This window comes from Procambarus clarkii, chromosome 30, assembly GCF_040958095.1.
Source record: "Procambarus clarkii isolate CNS0578487 chromosome 30, FALCON_Pclarkii_2.0, whole genome shotgun sequence".
NCBI classification, from domain to species: Eukaryota; Metazoa; Arthropoda; class Malacostraca; order Decapoda; family Cambaridae; genus Procambarus; species Procambarus clarkii.
This window is the reverse complement of record NC_091179.1, coordinates 22,444,354-22,466,660: the sequence shown is the minus strand read 5'-3', so window position 1 is coordinate 22,466,660 and position 22,307 is coordinate 22,444,354. Positions and strand designations below refer to the sequence as shown.

At 39.4% G+C, this 22,307-nt stretch overlaps 1 protein-coding gene and 1 pseudogene across 1 annotated transcript; one reads left to right on the top strand and one right to left on the bottom strand.

Moving 5' to 3' along the window:
* The first annotated feature begins 26 nt into the window (after nt 1-26).
* LOC138369946 (nuclear pore complex protein Nup54-like) lies at nt 27-3,827 on the top strand (annotated as a pseudogene).
* Nucleotides 3,828-9,814: 5,987 nt separating this feature from the next.
* Nucleotides 9,815-13,345, bottom strand: LOC138369945 (uncharacterized). The gene has a single exon (XM_069333701.1). It carries the CDS (start codon nt 13,343-13,345, stop codon nt 9,815-9,817), a length of 3,531 nt encoding a protein of 1,176 aa, XP_069189802.1.
* Between the last annotated feature and the right edge of the window lie 8,962 nt (nt 13,346-22,307).

The window sequence follows — 22,307 nt, the reverse complement described above, 5'->3', positions numbered from 1 at the left end:
TTCACCAACAACCGGGCTCATCATCAATGGCATTACATATTGCAATCTGTGCTCCTTCCTACTTCAATAATGAAAATGATGAGGTCTTGCGAAAGTGGAATCAACTTCAAGCTTTTTGGGGGTTTGGTAAAGGTAAATATGTGGAGCTTTTTTTTCGATGAGGTAGTGAGTAAACCATTATGGAAAACTTAGTAGATTTGACTAGTTGTTTATAATATTGTAAAATGTATATAATTAAAATAAAGTATAATTTTATGAATTTTATTCCAGGTTATTATTCGTCCAATATGTCACCTGTAGAGTTCACATCTGAAAATCCATATTGTCGTTTCAAAGTAGTTTGCTATACAAAAATTCCCAATTATCGTAATGAAGATGGTATTGTGCAAATTATAATTGGAAGGGGCCTTTCAGAAGTGGAGTAAGTAATTAATAATCATATACTTGTATAATATTCTAATAATTTTTCATTGTTAAATATGACTAGGGTCCGGGAACATTAAAAAATGTTTTTTTATTTTTTTTTATTCTTCCAGGGCCTACAAACAGGAAGTTATTTCAGCATTGAGTCTATTATTCGGAGGTAATGAAGTTGTTGTTAATGAAATTTTTGCTGCTGAAGTACCAAACAAAACGAACTTCAGATTTTACATTCAGCAAGTTTTTCCTAATGGTAAAAGAATTTAAAGATTTTATAATGTTTTCCCCTAATAATAATTAACCCTTAAACTGCGCAACGCGCCTGCAGGCTCACGTCTGGTTTGCGCAACACGCCTCCGGGTATTTGTATTTTTCACGTTCCATTCAAAACTCCCGCGGCTACATTGGGTTCACATCAGCTTCCTCAGGGCTTTTGTAAACAGACACCATCTTTAAAAAAAATAGTGGTCCACATTCCCGGGTGTTGGAGCCTCAGTAGTGTGTGAGCAACCAAGGCTGGCGCACGCAGTATGAGCGCACAGCACTGCTGTTCAGCATGTGACCACAGCATCGCCTAATAATGTCAAAATATATATATAACTTGTATTATTTAGCTATGATAGTGTTATATTAGAGCCTGAGTGTGATAATGACTGGGTACAATGTTCAAATATCAGTGATTCAATGCTGTTCACGATGTTCACAGCGCTAGCCACAGCACCACGGCATTATTTCGTTCATCTAGGAATCTTCAAATGATTTCTTAGGTTCCTTTTCAAAATAAACGCGTGGTCAATTATTCATTTACAGGAATTAGTGACCAGGATTGTGATAATAGCAGGATTGTGGTTATAATTAGCGTTGTGCGTAGTATTGTGGAAGGAGGAATTTTGATGAGGGAGGGAGGGCGAGAACTGAGGTAGCCTCATTGTGTGTGTGTGGCTGCCACTCTTGTTTTGCTCACCATACTAGCTTAGTGGTTCGCTATGGGCAACATATATGTACATGGGTATATATAGTGTAAGAACAGCAACAGGAGAATGTTGAGAGGAGCTATTTTGGTGAGGGAGGTGACATAATCGTAGCGTCGTTTGCTGTGTGATTTTTCATGCAGTGTATGGTGGCCACTGTACTGTTTGGACACAATACCGGCTTACTTGCATAGTTCTGTTAAATAAAACATGTAGATAGGTATATAGGACATGTGTAATAAGAACTATAGCAATATGGTGGGAGGAGCAATGTTGGCGAGTAAGATGTTGGAGTGAGGGAGACTGGCTGGGTGTGGCTGCTCTCACTCAAGGTGTTCTGAATGTGTTCATGGCCAAATGCTCCTATTGGCCCATACGAGGTAGCTCCTATTGGCCCATACAAGGCAGCTGCTATTGGCACATACGGGGCAGCTGCTATTGGCCCATACGAGGCAGCTGCTATTGGCCCATACGAGGCAGCTGCTATTGGCCCATACGGGGCAGCTGCTATTGGCCCATACGGGGCAGCTGCTATTGGCCCATACGGGGCAGCTGCTATTGGCCCATACGAGGCAGCTGTTATTGGCCAATACGAAGAAGCTGCTACGCGATGTTCTGAATGTGTTGATGGTAAATGTATATAGTGTGTGACAGTGTATAGTGAGTACATATGTTGTAAATATACATAAATGAACATAAAACATTGGTGTGAATAACTGTATGATGGGAGGGGCAAAGTAGGCGAATACAATGTTGGAGAAGTGAGGGAGGGCTGGCTGGGTGTGGCAGCTCTCACTCGCGGTGTTCTGAACGTGTTGATGGTGAATGTATATAGTGTGTGACAGTGTATAGTGTGTAGATTGTATATATACACAAATTAGCATGATACATAGTAAATATGTGCTGCATATATGTACACAAGTTTCATGCACGTAACACAGTGTCTACGGACAGTACGTATGTTGTACTGCGATATTATAGTGTACGCGTTCATTATACATTGGACTGGCACATAAAAACAATGAAAATGTATTTGGAAAGGTGCGCAAAAAATGAACGAAAATATATTCGCGGCAACTCGCGCACCCCGCCCCGAGCGCCCCACCGCCCCCGAGAGCTTATGGCACGGGCGCACAGGGAATGATGACGTCACGCCCCAACTTCCGAACCCCATAGCAGCCAAAGTAAGTACAATTTCGACTTTTTTTTTTACATACCCATACTGAGGAAAGGGTTTTTGACACTTTAAAAAGAAAAAAGAATTTTTTCCAGAGAATTTATTTCCTGCGCACTGCGGGGGTGTCACATTTGGAGGCAACGCAGTTAAGGGGTTAATATCATAAAAGATGATTTCAAGTATGGTATTATGCAAACTGCTCTATATTATAAATATATACCTTCTAGGAGAGATTCAACGTGCATCTACCACTGACACCTTTAGTCATATGTTAAGAGCATCATACAATCCAATTTTTAAGGTAAGCCTAAGTAAGCCTTATTATAGCTTGCACCAATCTATTTCATAGGATTTGATAACAGGTTGGTTTAAATAATCAAATTAGCTTAAAAGGGACATTATTAATGGAACATTTTTTGACAGACAGGCAGGTAGATAGCCAGACAGAGACAAAAATGCCTACTTTTTCTGTTTCAGAATTTGTTTATTGAACAGATTATTCCAATGTTGACTTTAACTGAACAGCAAATGAAGAAATATCTTGATACACCGCAAAGAGGTAAATGATTTTGATATGACCAATCCATCTACTTATCGTGACATAATGACAAAAGTGAAGATATTACGGGGTATTTTTTTATTGTACCTACATTTGTGGAATTAAAAATTAAAATAAATTATTTATTGTTTATAGGAATTGATCCAGCATTGTGGGAACTGGGCAAGCGAAAAAATCCTGACCCAAAGAAATTGATACCTGTTGTAAAAGTGGGATTTCAGGAATTACAGAAACAGTTCAAGTATCAAGAAGAATATGGCAATAAACTTCATAATAGTATGAAGAATATCATGGATGATATAAGACAATTAAGTTGTATGCAGACGACAATTAAAGCTGCCATTCAGAATTTTAAGTTGAAACAGACAAATATAATGCGCCGAGTTCTAAAATTGGTGTCAGCACAAGAGGTTGAAAGGAAAAAACTCTACCACTAGAAAAAACAGAGGATTAGATTCGACTGCGATTAGAAAACTTGTATATGCAGCTGCAGGACCTCAAGGGATGTTTGAATGAACTAATAGCTCAGTCTATAAAGCCTGGTAGTTTTCCGCGAGCCCAACGGTATGGACTGGTTGTTGACAAAGTGCAGGATATATCACAATACTTAAAATGGCAGCAGGATGCACTTCAGGCTATAGTTAACATACTTAACGAAGATATACAAGTGGTCGTTAACATAAAGAAGAACATCAGCTAAGTTTTGAGAGTTAAGGAAATTGGCTAACCGTCAACCAACTTCCCCAAACAACATTCAATCATTGGTAATTAACCCTATCATTGTTTTGCTTTTAACACCTCCCTTCACTCTCTCAGGGACGGTATGATGCTACACTGATTTTTTGTTTGTAACCAGCAACATACACACATTGAATTGACGATAGTCAATAAATTAAATTTTAGTCTAGTTCCTTGTTTTTTTTTGTTTTTTTTTTTGGTTTTCCACATACAATAAGTGCACTCTGCCAATTATGCAAAGTATTATAATAATTTTGCTAGGTATTGATGACACTGACATTTTAACTGAAACTTGAAATAATTGACCTAGAATGTAACAACAATGTTTGTGTTGTCTTATAATTTAGTCAAATAAGCACAAACTGTAAACTGCCAGCTTAACCAAGAAAGCCTGCCAGTGATTGGTCAATATAAAATATTCAGCATGTGAGGGTTAATATCAGAGTCAGTCGACTTTGCTCCAGCATGGAGGACACACCTACAATTTCCTCTCCATTAACAATTGGACAGAAACAACAAGAAAGAAGTGATAATAACAATACTAGTGTTGATGAAGAACCATTACCTTCATCATCCACGTCTTTACCTTTGGGACAAAAAGTTAATGAAGGGTGTGAGAGAGAAGAAGAGGTGATACAAAAAAAGGAATTTGAATTAAAAATTAGCCAAATGTTGGAAAAAGGTGGGCATGGAAGCCGGAAAATTTTCACTCGAGAAAAATTATCACAATATATTGAGGAAGTCAAAAATGCTAAATTGAAACTGATTACAAAGACATCTCATGAATATGATCTATTGTCTCGATATGATGTCAAAAATCTATTTGGGGATGACGTCTTAGTAACCATCGACGAAACTGAACGAAGAATGAAGCGGGGGACCAAGCGTAAACTGACCAGTGACAATCGTCATTCTACTACGGCTGTAACAACAACAACAACAACAACAACAACAACAACAACAGCTGATCCTGGCCGGATGTGTCGTCGTTTCATACATCAAGGGCAATTGTATGATACGATTTATGATGCACACAGAGCAGTTTGTCACGGAGGAGAAAAAAGAACTTATTTTGAAGTAAGTAAAACTATCGCTAACGTCACTCAACAATCGGTGAAACTCTTTATTTCACTCTGCCACATATACAATTTGAAACGACTTCCTCGACGAAAAAAAGGGGGTAATACGGCCCATTGTATCGGCCAGTTTTGTGGAGCGAGGACAAATGGACTTAATAAATATGCAAAAAGAAGGAGGATGTGTGTATAAATATATTTTACATTATCAGGATCATTTAACAAAGTTTTCGGTTTTACGAGCTCTTCGCAGTAAACGGGCGATTGAAGTGGCACGCCACTTACTCGATATATTTACTCTCTTGGGAGCCCCACGAATTTTACAGAGCGATAACGGCCGTGAATTTGTGGCAGAGGTCATTCAAGAGCTAAAAAACGAAATGTGGCCCAACATGCTCCTCATTAATAGCAAACCTCGTCATCCACAGAGCCAAGGGAGCATTGAACGTGCGAATGGGGATGTAATCAAAACGCTTAGCAGTTGGATGTGTGAAAATCAAACGCGAGATTGGTCAGCTGGACTTCCCTTTGTGCAATTCACCAAAAACACAGCAAATTCACGTGGAATTGGCATATCGCCTTACAAGGCAGTTTTTGGTATAGAACCGCCAATAGTTATGAAGATTCGTCTTTCGCCCTCAATATATAGCCAATTGTTCAATAACTGTCACTATGATGACAATGAAGAAGAAGAAGAAGAAGAAGAAGAAGAAGAAGAAGAAGAAGAAGAAGACAAAGAGGATGAAGAAAAAAGAGGCAAAGAAGCAAAGGTAAAATTCCTTAATATTTATTGGTTTTGTTTTCAGTTCAACCTTGGAAAACAAGAGTCCTCAATTAATTTCTGTATACTAAAATATTTTTTTTTTATATATATATATAATTGCAGTATTCCCTGTCATCATCATGTCCGCTGCTGCGTCAGATTTCTTCACCTTCACCGTTGCCAGACATGGAAGAAATAATTTTTGATGAGGTTGAGGAGGTTACAGTTTCTCGCTGGTGCTACAACTGCCTCTACTTCCATATTATCCCCGCCACAAATACCGCCACCTTCATTACCCCCTATATTATCACCACCAACACCATCATCACCTGGTATTGTGCTGTCGCCTAAAGTAATAATAAATAGAAGATTATGTAATTTAGAAGATGGTAAACCTAATGATAATAATAATTCTGAAGTAAATAACGATTCATATAATTTACATATTGAAAATTTAGGAACTATTAGAAGCAAAGTTTATGAGCGTCAGATAACTAATGCCTCAAAAATGTTACAATTCTCATCGGCAAATGTAACACCTGTTAGCCTATATGATACTGTTAATGTGATAATACCTAAAGAAGATAGGGAAAACAAAACAGGAATGCGAACAATCAGTGGAATTATCATCGAAATAGACAATGAAAGAGATTTATATCGTGTAGCTACAAAATTTGGAACGATTAACCAATATCTATCAAGAAACGATTTTGATAAAACAATCGAAAGAATAATGCCAAACGAAATTAATAAGAATCAACAACTTGGGCTTCGTGAGATTGTTCGTAGACAATCAAATTACTTTCTCAGTGATAATAGATACCTGAAACAATTAGTATGCCACTGTAAACTTTTATCCTGTTTAAATCATAGATGTATTTGCAAAGGAAATAATCAGAAATGTACCAAAAAATGCCGGCATAATGAAAATTTATGTGAAAACTCGTAGCACCAAAAAATAAAATGCCGTTTCGCTCGTTTTTCAATATACGGTTGGTTTGGTTTAAACGCTCATCAGTAAAGAATTATATTTTGTATTTGGGCTTATTGTTTATTACCAGTTCACAAACTGTTATTTTGATTGATTCTGACAGAGTATAGAACACAGGTGAGGAGACTAAAAATAATCTAATGAACTCAGCCTTATTAGGTAAATGGGGTCTTTCTTGCACAGTAGGCCGAGACGTTTGTTCTCTGGCATAGAACGTACTTCTCAGCCACTATGCAAAAAAGACCCCATTTGCCTAATAAGGCCGAGTGATTTCCTTGTTGTGTTAGTTTATTTAAGTTAATTCGTTTTAACTCAAATATAAACAAATTAACTTAAACAAACATGAAAGTTGTAGGCCAAGTGCGACGTCCCCTAAAGCCTATAAAAAATTAGAGGTCATTCATACAATTAACTATAGTATTTGGAGGAGCCACTTTGCAATTTCCGAGAACACACCAGATTACATCAGACTTCTGAATTACAAAAACGTTTCCTCTGGGGAATAGCAAATGAGTATATATGACAGGAAGGATTTTGATATTTCGAGTCAGTAACCCAAGACAGACATATGGGCTGAATAAGTATTGGTCATCATTATTTGATATTATATAACCATCAATTAGGTTATGACTGAATCTATCAAATATCTGAGACTCATATACGAGACCAACTGGCTCATAACACTTTACATACTGTGGATACTTATTTATTTGCCCACTCCTCCTGCGAGTACAACTCCATCTTTTCTTTAAGGCTCCCATGACATAAGTTTTTTCGTCCATATTCTGATTACTAGTTCCTAAAGCCATTACACCTAAGGTTATAGGCTCTTTCAATATTTCAGCCCTTTTATAACCAAATTTGCATAATATCAGCGAAGGTACACAGAGACCAATGGGAATTTTCTTGCCTTGTAATTTACATTTTATAGTCCTCTTTGCAGTACCTTCCCTTTCATGTAATGTCGTTGAAGAAGCATTACAAAGGTCAGGTATTTTTAACCTCTCGAATATTGAAAGAAATGGAATATTATACTCATCTTCATTAAACCACTCACAGATTTTTCGTTTCCTTTTAATTTCAAAACGGGGATGAATAAATGTCAACCTTAGATCTACTGGATACAATTTACAAACTTTTTGATCTGTTTTAAATGAAGGAAAAATTCCACATCTTTCGGCATCAGTATCCATAGTTTTTATTACTTCTTCATAAAATCTCCCAACAATATCGGAAAAGTTGGGAGGTTCTCCATTGTCGAGGGTACCATTTGCAACTGTGAACTTTGATGTAATTTGTTCTTTCCAGGTAATGTAGTTTTTAGGTAGCAATACTCGTATTGACGGAGACTCAATAAAGTATATCAATACTGGTATATCTTCCGGATGTATTAATTCAGCGATTGCTATGAACCCTCCTTTTTTTGTTTTTTCATTCTTTACAAGTGTATAACCTGAATATTCGATGGGAATGAAGTTTGAAAGTTTATCAACAAGCCAGTCCTTCCCAATGAGGCAATATATTTTAATATCTTTATAATTGTTCAACACGCCTAATGTAGCAGAGGCATATTCTCCACAAATGGCAGCTGATCCTCTTGCTTGACCAATTATGTAGCTGGCAAGTTTCATTTTAGGGGTATGGATTGAAATCATAATTGTAATCTTACCTAATAAAAAATATCTATATCCTTTTATAATGAATAAATATAAAAAAAAATCCACTACCTGTTAACAGGTAGAATTAGCTATGTTATCATCAGTGCCAACCAGGCAAAGGACAACACGAGATTGAACAAATGGGAAAAAGTTTATTTAACCCTGAATGCCCCACCTGGACTTAATCGAGCCTTTATTATACTTTTAAAAACATTAAAATCGATCCGGCAGAACATCAAAGCCCCCAAAACATAAACGTATATAATAATAATTAATAATTACTTGCTGTTTTCCGTTTTTGGGGTATACGGTTGGTTTGGTTTAATAACACACATCAATAAAGCCAACTATTCAAGGTTCGATTTGCATAATAAACAGGATGTTACGGCCCTCTCGGGACGCAACGGGGTTCTCACTCTGATGTTGTTAGAGTCAGATATAGATATCCGTTCCCAAGCCAGTAGTGGCTATTAAGGGATGAGATCCGTGACGCAAGTAACTTAAAAGGGAGTAGGGAAAGAAAGTTAAGAACTTAATATAATATAATATAACCATCACCATTTAAATATATAAAAGTAAAACGTACACAAGGGGGAGGGGTATTAACACTTTACAAAGGGGATCAACACTGTAGTCTTCTGCTGGAGACTATGGATCCTCGAAGCTAGGTGCTGAGTCCGCGGTGCTTTCTTCGTGGCCTCAAGACGTGTCCTCTGAGAACGCCGAGTCTACCCTGGCCACAGGTCAGCCACAACACAGGTCCACTGGGGGCACCGTCGTGGAGGCCGTCAACCACACGTCCAGCAGGTCTGCTGGCAGGTACTGAGCCACCAAGGCTGGTACGGCCACTCCACGGACGATAAAAGGGGTACGCCCTAGACAGGAGTCTCGTGTGATATCACCAATCACCCTCCTGTCCTCAATACCCCAGTGGATTATCGTCTCCAACCGTCGGTCCCGGGTAAATCCTTTAACTGCCACTCCAATGGCAGGCTAACACACCACAGTGTTCTTCCGGGGGGACGACGTCACAAAAGCTGCAGCAAACTTCACTGTATGGAGACTGGCTGCCTCGGGTAGACTGACTCCACTTCCATCACAGTGGTCCCAGGTCGGCTCTGTAAGCAGACACGTCATCAATAACAGGGACACTAAAACACCACACTTACAGGCTCAGACACAAACGCCCGACATATCCACTCCATAGATGGCGTTGTAGTCTGAGCACCACCTCACCAGAGGTCAGCGGCGGCGTTGAGCGCTGAACGGGGCTGGAAACTGGCCCTCGTAGCTAGTACACGTCGTCGGTTTGGAGGGGGTTTCGGGAGCTGACCCACAGATGGCGCGGCCGTCACTGTTTCGAGATGGGACGTTGGATCAGGGTCCGTAACACCTCCCCACCAAAAGAATTTGGTTTGGGTTCCTATAAAAAGAGAAGACAAACCAAATTAGTACGTGGATCTAGATACGAGATAATGCGTCAGCTACCACGTTGTCCACCCCTTTTATGTGTTCAATCTGGAGGGGATATTGCTGCAAATGTAGACTCCATCTGGTGAGCCTGAGGTTCTTTTGCTTAAACTGAGCCAGGAACTTCAGAGGGTTATGGTCGGTCCGTACTAATATAGGATGGCCATTGCTTGTTAAATATACCTCGAAGTGCTGGACGGAATTAATTAAGGCCAACGTTTCCTTTTCTATGACCGAGTAATTAAGCTGGCTGGGGGTGAACTTCTTAGAATGATAGGCCACCGGGTGTTCCACCCCCTTCTCGTCCGTCTGGGATAAAACGGACCCCAAGCCATAATCAGAAGCGTCGACCGTCAGGATAAATCTATCCTCAAAGCTCGGGGACCTGAGGATCGGAGAAGAGATTAGAATTGCTTTGAGACTCTCAAATGCCTTCTGGCAATTCTCATCCCATATTAATTTCACCCCCTTCTTCAACAGATTTGTCAGGGGGGCGGCGATGGAGGAAAAATTAGGGACAAACTTACGATAAAAACCAGCCATACCAAGGAAACGCAAGATGTCCTTCCTGATAGCTGGCGTAGGATACTGGATTATTGCCTCTATCTTGCTGGCCTTCGGCGCAATCCATCCTCCTCCAACCTTATGACCCAAGAAGATGACAGAGGTCCGGGCAAACTCTGATTTATGCAGGTTGACCACTAATCCTGACTGGAGCATAGCCTTGAAGAAATCCTCTATGTGACGCAGATGATCCTGCCAATCTACATCATATATTAATACATCATCGATGTAGACTAAGGTGTTTTCTACGTCACGCAACACAGTACCCATCAGTCTCTGGAAAGTGGAGGCCGCATTTTTCATCCCGAAGGGCATCACCTGACATTCAAACAGCCCGTCGGGTGTCACAAATGCTGATATGGGTTTGGCCTTTTCCGTGAGGGGAACTTGCCAGTAGCCTTTGAACAGGTCAAACTTCGTCAGGTAACGGGCTTTACCTATGGCATCCAGACATTCCTCTATTCTGGGGAGAGGGTAGGTATCTGCTACTGTGACCTTATTCACCTGGCGATAATCAATACAAAGACGGTATTTCTTACCAGGTTTGGGCACTAGTAGTATCGGGGATGACCATGGGCTCGTGCTCGGGGCTATCAGATGGTGTTTCAGCATGTAATCTACCTCCTCTTTCACCACCCGTTTCTTCAGTGGGTTGAGACGGTACGGGTGTTGCTTTATAGGTCGGACGCCTTCCTCCAGCTCGACATCATGCCTCAAGACAGATGTTAATCCTGGAACATCGTCGAAGATAGGCTTGTATTGCCGGATCATCTGCAGCAATGATGATTGATGTCCTTCGGCCACGTGTGTCAACTTTGCCTGCAAGTTTAACAGAATGTCCGAGTTAGTCAACACCTCTTCCTCCTCAATGTCGTCATTAGTGGTCACTAAGGTTACGGGGAGTGTATCCCGACCCTCGTACTTCTTGATCATATTAACATGAACCAGAGTTTCTTTCTTACGGCGGTCTGGAGTTCTAAGAAGGTAATTGAGGTTAGTAACCTTCTTTACAACCGGGTAGGGACCTACGAATCTGGCGCTCAAGCTCCCAGTTATTGTAGGAGTACATACTAAAACCAGATCTCCTACTTTGAACTCCCTCTGCTTGGTCCTCCTATCATACCTGTTCTTGATAGTTCTTTGTGTACTTTCTAAGGTCCTTGTAGCCATCTCCCAGGCTGAGAACAGCCGTCCTTTATTGGTAGACAACCAGTCCACAATATCCTCGTTGGTTTCTGCGTCCAGCCAATGGTCTCGTGCCACCTCTAAGGGACCTCTTACTGAGTGACCAAAGATCATCTCGAATGGGGAGATTCCTAGGGATTCATTGGGCACTGATCTTACCGCATATAGGAGGTAGGGCAGTTCTTCAACCCACTTACTCTGCCTGTCGTAGCAAAACTTCCGAAGCATGCCCTTCAACGTCTGGTGAAAACGTTCCAAAGCTCCTTGAGACTCGGGATGGTAGGCACTAGAGGTAACCTGTCGGATTCCCAGGTCGGCGATCTGTTGGCGAAACAAATGGGACATGAAATTAGACCCCTGGTCCGTCTGAATGGTCTTGGGAAGACCGTATCGTGAGATGAACCAGAGCAGTTGTTTCACCAAAACCTTAGCTGTGATGCTTTTAAGGGGGATCGCTTCTGGGTACCTACTAACCCGATCTAGTATTGTTAGCAAATACTTCACCCCTGAGGTAGCAGGTGGAAGAGGGCCTACTATATCCAAGATGAGGTGTTCGAAGGGCTCACCTATTGATGGAATGGGGTATAAAGGGGCTTTGGGGACAGGCTGGTTTGCTTTTCCGGCCACTTGGCAGGCATGGCAGGTCTTGCAGAAATGACGTACGTCCTCCTTCATATGCGGCCAGTAGAAACCTTTGGCTAGGCGGTGGAAAGTCTTAGAGATCCCACCATGTCCAGCAAATCTATTAGCATGGGCTGTTTCTAACAGCTTAGATCTGAACACGGCTGGGACGACTATCTGATCACCTACCGCACTTGACTGGGGGTATTTCGGAGGATGCCGGCGACACAGTACACCACTTGACCACACATATAGATCCCCTCCTTTCGCAGGAGAGTCTACGGTGTCGGCCAACTTCCGTACCTGAGGGTCCTTCTTCTGTTCCTCTATCAGATGGGCTCGAGTCCAGTGTTCAGGAACCGGCATCTGGACGGGCGGGACTGGTGTATGGCTACTTGTAACCTGTGGGATAGGAGGAGAGTCAAACAAAGTGTTTAGATCTAGTGGTGCATGGAGGTGCGCCTGAGACCTGGTTTGCACTGCTGCGATGGGACTGGTCTCTTCACGTCCTGGATTATCCATTACCAGGGGACAGTTGGGTAACAATCCTAGGGCTAAGTCATTGGCTAATATCACGTCAATCCCCTTTATGGGAAGACTATCCACCACGGCCAACCGACACTCACCTTTGAAGTGCTGAGAGTCCAGATGCACTTGTACCAATGGGGCAACGTACAAGGTGGAAGGGAATCCACCCAGGATTACCTTCTGCATCTCATCCGCCGATATACCTTCGGGTAATGATGTTTCCAGAATTAGAGACTGGGCCGCTCCACTGTCTCTAAGTATTACCACAGGCGTACTTGCAAGGCCACTGGCTACATATCCTTGGGAGGTATATGGGGCGAACAATCCTTTCCTCTTCTCTAGGGTGGATGTCGGTGGTACTATACTGTTCATCAGCATGACTTCCCTACGGGGATTATTACCTGAACTGCTACGACACTTCGCAGCAATATGTCCTCTCTTACCGCAGGTCCAACACAATACATCCCTCTTCGGACTAAACCTCCGAGGACTATCCGAGGTTGACTTGGCGGCACTACGAGGGGCAGTTCTATCTTCCGGTTTATGTTTGGCTGGATATCTTGAATAGGTCTTCGGGACGTACCTAGCAGATGGCCTATGAGTCAGGATGTATTCCTCAGCCATTGTGGCTGCTGCACTCAAGGTCTCTACCTGCTGTTCCTCTAGGTACGTCTTCAGGTCTCCAGTCAAACAATCCTTGAAGTCCTCCAGCAGAATCAGCTGCTCGAGGTCTTCCTTGGTCTCCACCTTCCGAGAGGCACACCATTCCTGGAAAAGTCGCTCCTTGATCGTGGCGAATTCGGTAAAAGTGTGCTCTGAGGTCTTCTTCAGGTTTCTAAATTTCTGCCTGTACGCCTCAGGTACCAATTGGTACGCCATGAGCACCACCTTCTTCACCTTGTCATAATCGCTGGAGTCGTCAAGGGATAACGTAGAGTAGGCGATTTGGGCCTTCCCAGTCAAGACTGACTGTATCATGATGGCCCAATTCTCCCTTGGCCACTCCAAAGAGGCAGCGACTTTCTCGAAGGCTGCAAAGAATTTTGACACTTCCTTCTCATGGAATTTGGGGACCATTTTGATGTTGCGTACCGGATCGAAGCTACTGGTGTCCGTTGTTTGCCTCCGACCACCACCTAATCGCAAAACTTCTAGTTCATGTTGTCTCTCTCTTTCCTCTTTGTCCTGTCGTTCTTGCCTGTCTCGTTCTTCTCTCTCTCTTTCTCGTTCTTCCCTCTCTCGTCTGTCTTCTCTTTCTCGCTCTTCTCTTTCTCGTTTCTCTTCTCTTTCTCTTCTTTTTCTCTGTCTCGTTCTTCTCGTTCTCGTTTCTCCTCTCTTTCTCGTTCTTCTCTCTCTCGTTTCTCTTCTCTTTCTCTCTCTGCTTTCCTATCTTCTAATTCTAAACGTCTCATCTCTAATTCTTTATCTTGTCTCTCTCGTTTCTCTTCTCTTTCTAATTCTAAACGCCTCATCGCCAATTCTTTTTCTTTCATCTCCATTTCTTTATCTTTTAATTCTCGTTCCATTTCTAACTTCTTCCATTCAATTTCCCGATTAATTTCCAGGGCACGCATCTTGACTGTTAGGAAGCTGATATTAAGCTCACCTGCATCACTGTCAACGTCACTGCCCTTATCTTCCTTTTCCGTGGAAGCTATGTCTGCACTTTCCTTTGTACTAGGAGTCTCGCCTTCCTGTTTCTCTTCTGCCTTCAGGTGCCGGTGTACCTTGGACAAGATCTCCACACGGGAATCACTGGCACGGATCTTTATCTCCAGGTAGGCGCTCACTAGTACAAGCTCTGGTTTACTCAGATATTTTAATCTGGCAAGACAATCTTCTCTGTTCAGAAAAGCCTGAACCTCGTCCAGATCATCGATGGTAGCTTTGTCTGCCATTGTCACAGATGGAACACTTAGCACTTAACACTGCTTACACGTTAGCACTTAGCGCACCGAGCACTGTTCTACGCCAATATTGCACTTTATCGCACCAAACACTGCACTTGCCAATATTGCACGTAATCACTTCGGGCACCACACTACCCAATATTGCACTGAGTCCAAGCGAACACTTCGCTCTACAATAGTGCACTAAATCACTGAGCACCGCACTAGTCAATATTGCACTTAATCTCTTAATCACAGCGAGCACCGCACTGCACAATATCGCACTTAGTCACTCTGAGCACCGCACAGGACGTATAACGTCACAATCGTCACACAGGGGGAATTATATACAGGGATTACGCCACTTCACCACCCCTGTCAAACATACTTAACAAGGGGACGGATCCCGCTGGGGATGCCAATTATGTTACGGCCCTCTCGGGACGCAACGGGGTTCTCACTCTGATGTTGTTAGAGTCAGATATAGATATCCGTTCCCAAGCCAGTAGTGGCTATTAAGGGATGAGATCCGTGACGCAAGTAACTTAAAAGGGAGTAGGGAAAGAAAGTTAAGAACTTAATATAATATAATATAACCATCACCATTTAAATATATAAAAGTAAAACGTACACAAGGAGGAGGGGTATTAACACTTTACAAAGGGGATCAACACTGTAGTCTTCTGCTGGAGACTATGGATCCTCGAAGCTAGGTGCCGAGTCCGCGGTGCTTTCTTCGTGGCCTCAAGACGTGTCCTCTGAGAACGCCGAGTCTACCCTGGCCACAGGTCAGCCACAACACAGGTCCACTGGGGGCACCGTCGTGGAGGCCGTCAACCACACGTCCAGCAGGTCTGCTGGCAGGTACTGAGCCACCAAGGCTGGTACGGCCACTCCACGGACGATAAAAGGGGTACGCCCTAGACAGGAGTCTCGTGTGATATCACCAATCACCCTCCTGTCCTCAATACCCCAGTGGATTATCGTCTCCAACCGTCGGTCCCGGGTAAATCCTTTAACTGCCACTCCAATGGCAGGCTAACACACCACAGTGTTCTTCCGGGGGGACGACGTCACAAAAGCTGCAGCAAACTTCACTGTATGGAGACTGGCTGCCTCGGGTAGACTGACTCCACTTCCATCACAGTGGTCCCAGGTCGGCTCTGTAAGCAGACACGTCATCAATAACAGGGACACTAAAACACCACACTTACAGGCTCAGACACAAACGCCCGACATATCCACTCCATAGATGGCGTTGTAGTCTGAGCACCACCTCACCAGAGGTCAGCGGCGGCGTTGAGCGCTGAACGGGGCTGCAAACTGGCCCTCGTAGCTAGTACACGTCGTCGGTTTGGAGGGGGTTTCGGGAGCTGACCCACAGATGGCGCGGCCGTCACTGTTTCGAGATTGGACGTTGGATCAGGGTCCGTAACACAGGAGCAATATCCTCCCAAAATATATATATATATAAAGAAGTGTGCGACCAAGAAAATCAAAGTCATTAATCCTATAAATTAAGGTAATGGATTGGAATCAATTATTATTATTATTATTAATATTGACCGTAAGAAAAATTACTACTGTTTGTTTTGCTCATTCTATAATTCCATGGGCTCCATTATCTATTAAAACTCCATACATGACATTTATAAATGACCCATTCCATCCTACATGGCAAACAAGACATCAACAGTCAAAAACAAAATTATTTAAAGAAATAGTAATAATCCCAACTGTTTATAATATTTCATTTTCAATAACATGTGGTGCATGTTATACGTACTCTTATTTCTTATATCCAAAATTAACTATAAATGTAGATATAAATGAAGAAACAGAGGGACGCTTATTATACGAAACTTTTCCAGATCCTAATAAATACTATATAGGATGTAAAATATATGAATGTAAAATGACCATGGTTAAGATTAAATTAAATAACCCTTTGGAAACATTAGAGGGAAGAATAATTTGTCATTTGAATCGTGGTATCCAACATACTAAAGAAATTCTACTCTTTAAAGGAATAAGTAGAGTACAAATACGTAAAGTAGAAAACAACCAGTGTGCACTGCCTATTAACTTAACATTGTTGAATTCTTTCATTTAAAGCTGAACTTTTAGTAAAAATGAAGATATTTGCTATATATATCCGATAGTAAGTAGTACTAGATCGTTTCTTTTCCAAGAGGAAACACCGTTATTAGTATGCCAGATTAACTATACACATCAATCAAATCATGTTGGATTATCTCAAGAATTGTGTTTTAAATTCCAATGGTTGTTTGGGGTTTTGGGTTTGGGGCATTTTTTGATACATTAGACATTGATAAAGAAATAGTTTAAGTTTTTGATGGGATGTTGATGTTTATTAACACAAATTTAGTTTAAAGTGGTTCGGGAAGTTCGTATGAAATATACTCTCCTATTTCTTCCTGCTTTTTTTTTTTTTTTTTTTTTACTTTTAACACATGTAATATAATATAATTGAATAATTAATAAACTTACTGAAATTATAATTATTATTATACTCAAAACAAACAAATATTGATGCATATAGGTAATAGCATGCGAATCAATACTTTTTTTACAATTACCAATACACTGTGCTATATAGAGTGTCCCATTTAAATCTTCTCGAAGAACTTTAAGTATAGGATGAGTCTTATTATTATATGTTGTTATATTGTCAAGAATGCTATCTTGTTCATCCAATATTTTAATATTATTCTCATCGTACACAAATTTGATAACAACAGACGACATTCTATTTAAGGTATCACACCTTTCTGATAATTTATTAACATTATTCACAACCTTTATTTGTGAATGACTGTGATCCAAACATAGTGTCTTTCTTTGACCATCTATTAAAAACTTAACATAGGTATCTGCTAAGGGCGTCAGAATAAGATATTCTTCTTCGTTACCTGAGGCATCAATTTGTAAATCATATTTCATTGATGATGATAATTTTCTGTATGGCCAGCCTTGAGGGCAACCTAGAAGAATATTAATATGGCTAAATATTACAAATCTTCCTATTAATTTACTTGTTGTGTTTTGATTCAGTCGTCTTTTCACTGGTAATTGAAATTTATTTAATATAAATAGTTGTGAAACATTCCCAAATTTTAACTCTGCATTTAACCATTTCTGTTGTTCTGTATTATTATATCCTAATAATTCATTCAAATTTCTATCGTAATAAATAGATATTATAAAATTGAGGTTATTTCTTACAAACCAAAATTTAATTGAATCTTCAAATATTGTTAATCTTTTTCCATTTTCGTTGACTGCACATTCAGTATATAAATGGGGATTGTGACTAACTATTACTCGTACTGATAACAAAACAAGAAGAAATGTCTTTCGTGAAAGTGTATTCATTTTTTTAAAAGGTAAGAGTATTATTTCGATGTGTCAGGGTGGTGTTGTGCGTTCTAGTGGTCTCAACGGAGTTCCCCCACCCCCCTGCCTCCATCCGGGAGAGTCCCATCCTGTCAGGGTATAAATATTAAAGGACTCGAGGTTCCACACACATCAGTGTGTCCCTGCTACACCCAACAGTATGGACCATGGGGTCCCTACTATAAATCACCTTTCTAAGGGTTTAACAAGAGATTTCTCCAGTAAAGTAAAAGGTGAGTTGCAAGTCTTTTCTGTTTTTAAGGTGCCGTGACCCTGGAAGCCATTCCCAGAGATAAAGGATATTATTAGCCATAGTCTTTGCGATACAGAATGGTGATGATCATACATACTTCATAGGATCAATTCAAGTGTATAACTGCCGAGTTCCTTGTCCGAAACTCAGGATAGATGTGGTGGCTATAAAATGAAAAATCAGAGCAAAAGATTTTCCTAGCCATAGCTGGTTATTTTTTTTTTTTTTTTTTTTTTTTATAGATCCAGATTCTGAAATTCAGGATACAAGGAAAAGAAGCATGTCCTTTTCCGAGTTACTGGAAACTGAAAATATGGAAAAAAAAAAATGCCGGATGAAGATTTTAATTGGACTCCTACTTACTCTCCTCCTCTAATTTCTCTAGATAAATCTTCCTTCCTTGCCTCAACTCACCCACCATCTCATTCTCCTCCTCCTCCTCCAATTAGTTCTCTAGATAAATTTTCCAGTACAATTTCTATGACTCTTAAAAGTTCCCAATCCCCTCCTTCTCCTCCTCCTTCTCCTTCTCCTTCTCCTCCTTCTCCTCCTCCTCCTCTTCCTCCTCCTCTTCCTCCTCCTCCTTCTCCTCCTCCTTCTCCTCCTCCTTCTCCCCCTCCTTCTCGTCCTTCCCATCCTCCTCCTCCTCCTCCTCCTCCTTCTCCTTCTCCTTCTCCTCCTCATTCTCCTCTTCCTCATCTTCAGGGTGACGAGTCAGAGGGAAGTGACTCCTTTTCTGGGTTTAGTGACTCAGATCATAGTTTTATTGAGCCTGTGGCTGGTATATAACTCTTTCAAAAATATTCACTCCTTCAATTGGAACTATTTTTTTGTGGCTCAACAACTCTAAGACTTAACCCGGCCCAGCCCCTTCAATCACCAAACAAATAATGACTAACAAACACACAACTTAGTTATTTGTTTCATTTCGTTTGTAGATGACAAAAGTTCCTCAACGCCGCCCTCGCCGTCGTCATTTATGTCGACCTATCTTTCTACACAAAAAAAAATAAGAAAAGAAGGTGCCCAGAGATATGGCGAAGCAATTAAGGAACTGGAACCACCTGATAGGCTGTGTATCACTCTACCAACCGTTCTCAGGACTCCTGAAGAAAGGATTTTAAGGAGTAAGCCATGTCAAAATAAATGTAACTTTTTTTAACCTTTGACCCTTTTGAAACGAAAGATATGCACTTTGAGTTTCAAGCCAAGCAAAGTACTATTACTTTTGCTAATGTAAGGATATATTTGGGATCATCACATGATTTTTTTGAAATTTTCAAAAGAATTTTATATATTATCCCTAATTATCCCTAACTTAGCCAAAATATTTAAGATTATCCCATCCTATGAGGATAAAGAGATTTTGAACCTCTCTAACAACCTTAAAGCAAATTTTTCAATCGACATATATAAGTGTATTTTTACAAATATTTATAGGAAATTATTCACACCTGACATTATAAGCCAATTGGTTCATCACATTGGCTACTAGAGCTAGCTGGTGTCTTAAATAATCACTGAATGTTAATATCATCATTTGAAATTTTAGTTTAAGTTTGTTCCCCTTATTTGATTTAAATATCTCTTGTTTGTTTGTGCTAACGTCTATTATTTTAGGCAGTGTTTTTTTTTATATTATAACTAATGATGATCAGTCAGGAGAGTGGTTTAAGTCAGTTACGAGGTTCACAAGCCTGAAGAGGTTGATGTTTCACATTAATTTAGTTGAAGTTGTACTTCTTGGAATAGCACTGAATGATCATGTCTTTTTTAATAAATATTAAAAAAATGAGTGAATTCCTCGAAAATACTGAAGAAATTGATTTTTATCTACAAATAGATCCGTTATATATTGATAAGACGGAATTTCATATTTTAAAAGTTTGGGATATTATAAATAAACATAAAAATTCAAATGTAACATATAACAATATTCTAAGTTTATTCTATAATAATGAATGTGAAATATTTTCCAGTGAAATATATTTGAAATTAGTTAATGGTTTTTATATTCCAAAATTTGATATAATACTTAATGTTATTTGAAATTTTAATTAAATTTCATGTTTATAAAAAATGTATATAAATTTATCATATTTGTTATTAATTAATCCCAATATACATGGATATTTCTGTTTTCTTTTTGAATAGCTTCTACTAATAATAATATTACATCTTTCATAAGAAACGAAGAGCTAACTTTTATATTATTTTGCTTAATAATTATTTCGAAAGGTGACCTAAAAATAGTGAGTGTTTTTTTATTCTCACTTTGGTACCAACACTTATTACAATTTCCTCTCTTTACCACAACATTTTGGAGATTAGGTAAATATAATACCCAAGAATTTAACAGCTTTTCAAATTGTTTTACTTCTGATGGTACAGCTATAATTAAGTTCTCTGATTCTTCAGTATACTTTATAATATCTGTAAACTTTTGTCTTACTCTCTTTTGGTAATAAGGCTCGTCATCCATTATGTCAAGTTTCAATAATAATAATAATAGGAGGATTCAGCTTCCAGTCCCTCTTAAAAGACTTATGTATGTACAAAGGATCAGCAATATAAAGAAAATTATAGAATATTAAAAAAAAAAAAGAAAATTGGTAACAAGAATTTGAAGAAAATACTGTTGTAGTTGGCCTGGCAGAATTCAGTGTCATGCGCCGATCATATTTGCACGATAACTTACTTTGAATATGTGTGTCCCGTGAGAAAATTAACTACTTTTCTTTAAAAAATATTTTACTTCTGACAGTACAGCTATATATATATCTTAGGTTCTCTGATTCTACAATATCCTTTATATTATCTTGTAAGCTTTTCTCTCTCTCTATTGTTTAGTAATAAGGATCATGTACCAATATAGCGAGTGTTTCATTCATATATCGATGTATTGAGACTTCAATAGAATTTACTAGTATCAATGAAATTAAACAGGGACACTTATCCACTAGAAATAATATTTTTGAAATAATTAATAATAATAATAATAATAATAATTTAGGAGGAGGAGGAGGAAATGTAATTAGTCGTCCTAGGTTGGTTTTAAAACGATCGCTGCATCAACCAAAAATTGAACAATTTAAAAAAAAAAAACAGAGATAATTACACAAAAATGTGCTGAATTATTATGTAAGGAGCCATATAATGAACTCTTAGCAATGAACCAAAAATGGCAATGTAATATTTTTTGTCCTTTTCATGAAGTTCGTGGTAAATCTCGTACACCTTCAGGTAGACTTTATATTCATCGTCATCGTTTTCACTGTTATTCCACAAATTGTAATACAAAAGTTTCAACTGAGAAACTCCTAAATTATCTCTTAAATAAAAATAAAAAATGATTTCTTCGACATACCAGTATTTTCTTCAAATTCCGGTTATTATTTTCATAATTTATTTTATATATTTTAATTTTCTTTATATTACTGATCGTTTTTACATTCATAGTTTTTTACGTCAAAGTATTAAAGAGGGACTTGAAGCTGAAGAAATTGCATTTGAAGAAAGACACGAATTTATTGATCTACAAGGTTGGCTAAATTATAATGAATATGATAATAATAATGACATTAAAATCAATAAATGTAAGGGAATGATTTTAAAAGTAGATAGTTCTCAGTCTCATGACAATCAAATTTGTCAAAAACTTGGGGGCCTTAAATGTGGACGTTATTTAGAAAAGGTCGTAATACCTATATCATCTTCTACTAACAATATAAAATATTATTATGGAGGTGGAATCCTCAAACCAGGATGCACATACTGTCTTTGGAAACAACCAGAAGAAAAATTTTGTGACCCAGTATGGGGTTTCTTCCAGTGTTCATTTGAAGAAGATCGATGGAAGTGTAAATCCTACCTACCAGGTCTTTATAACGCAACTACAAATAGATTAACTGCATGTGAACCAGGAGGAACTTTGGTTAAAATTACCAATGGGCAGGATGAAGTAGTGGACCTTACTCAAATGACCCCCCAAGACTTTTTTATACCATTAAAAGAACAAGAAAAATAT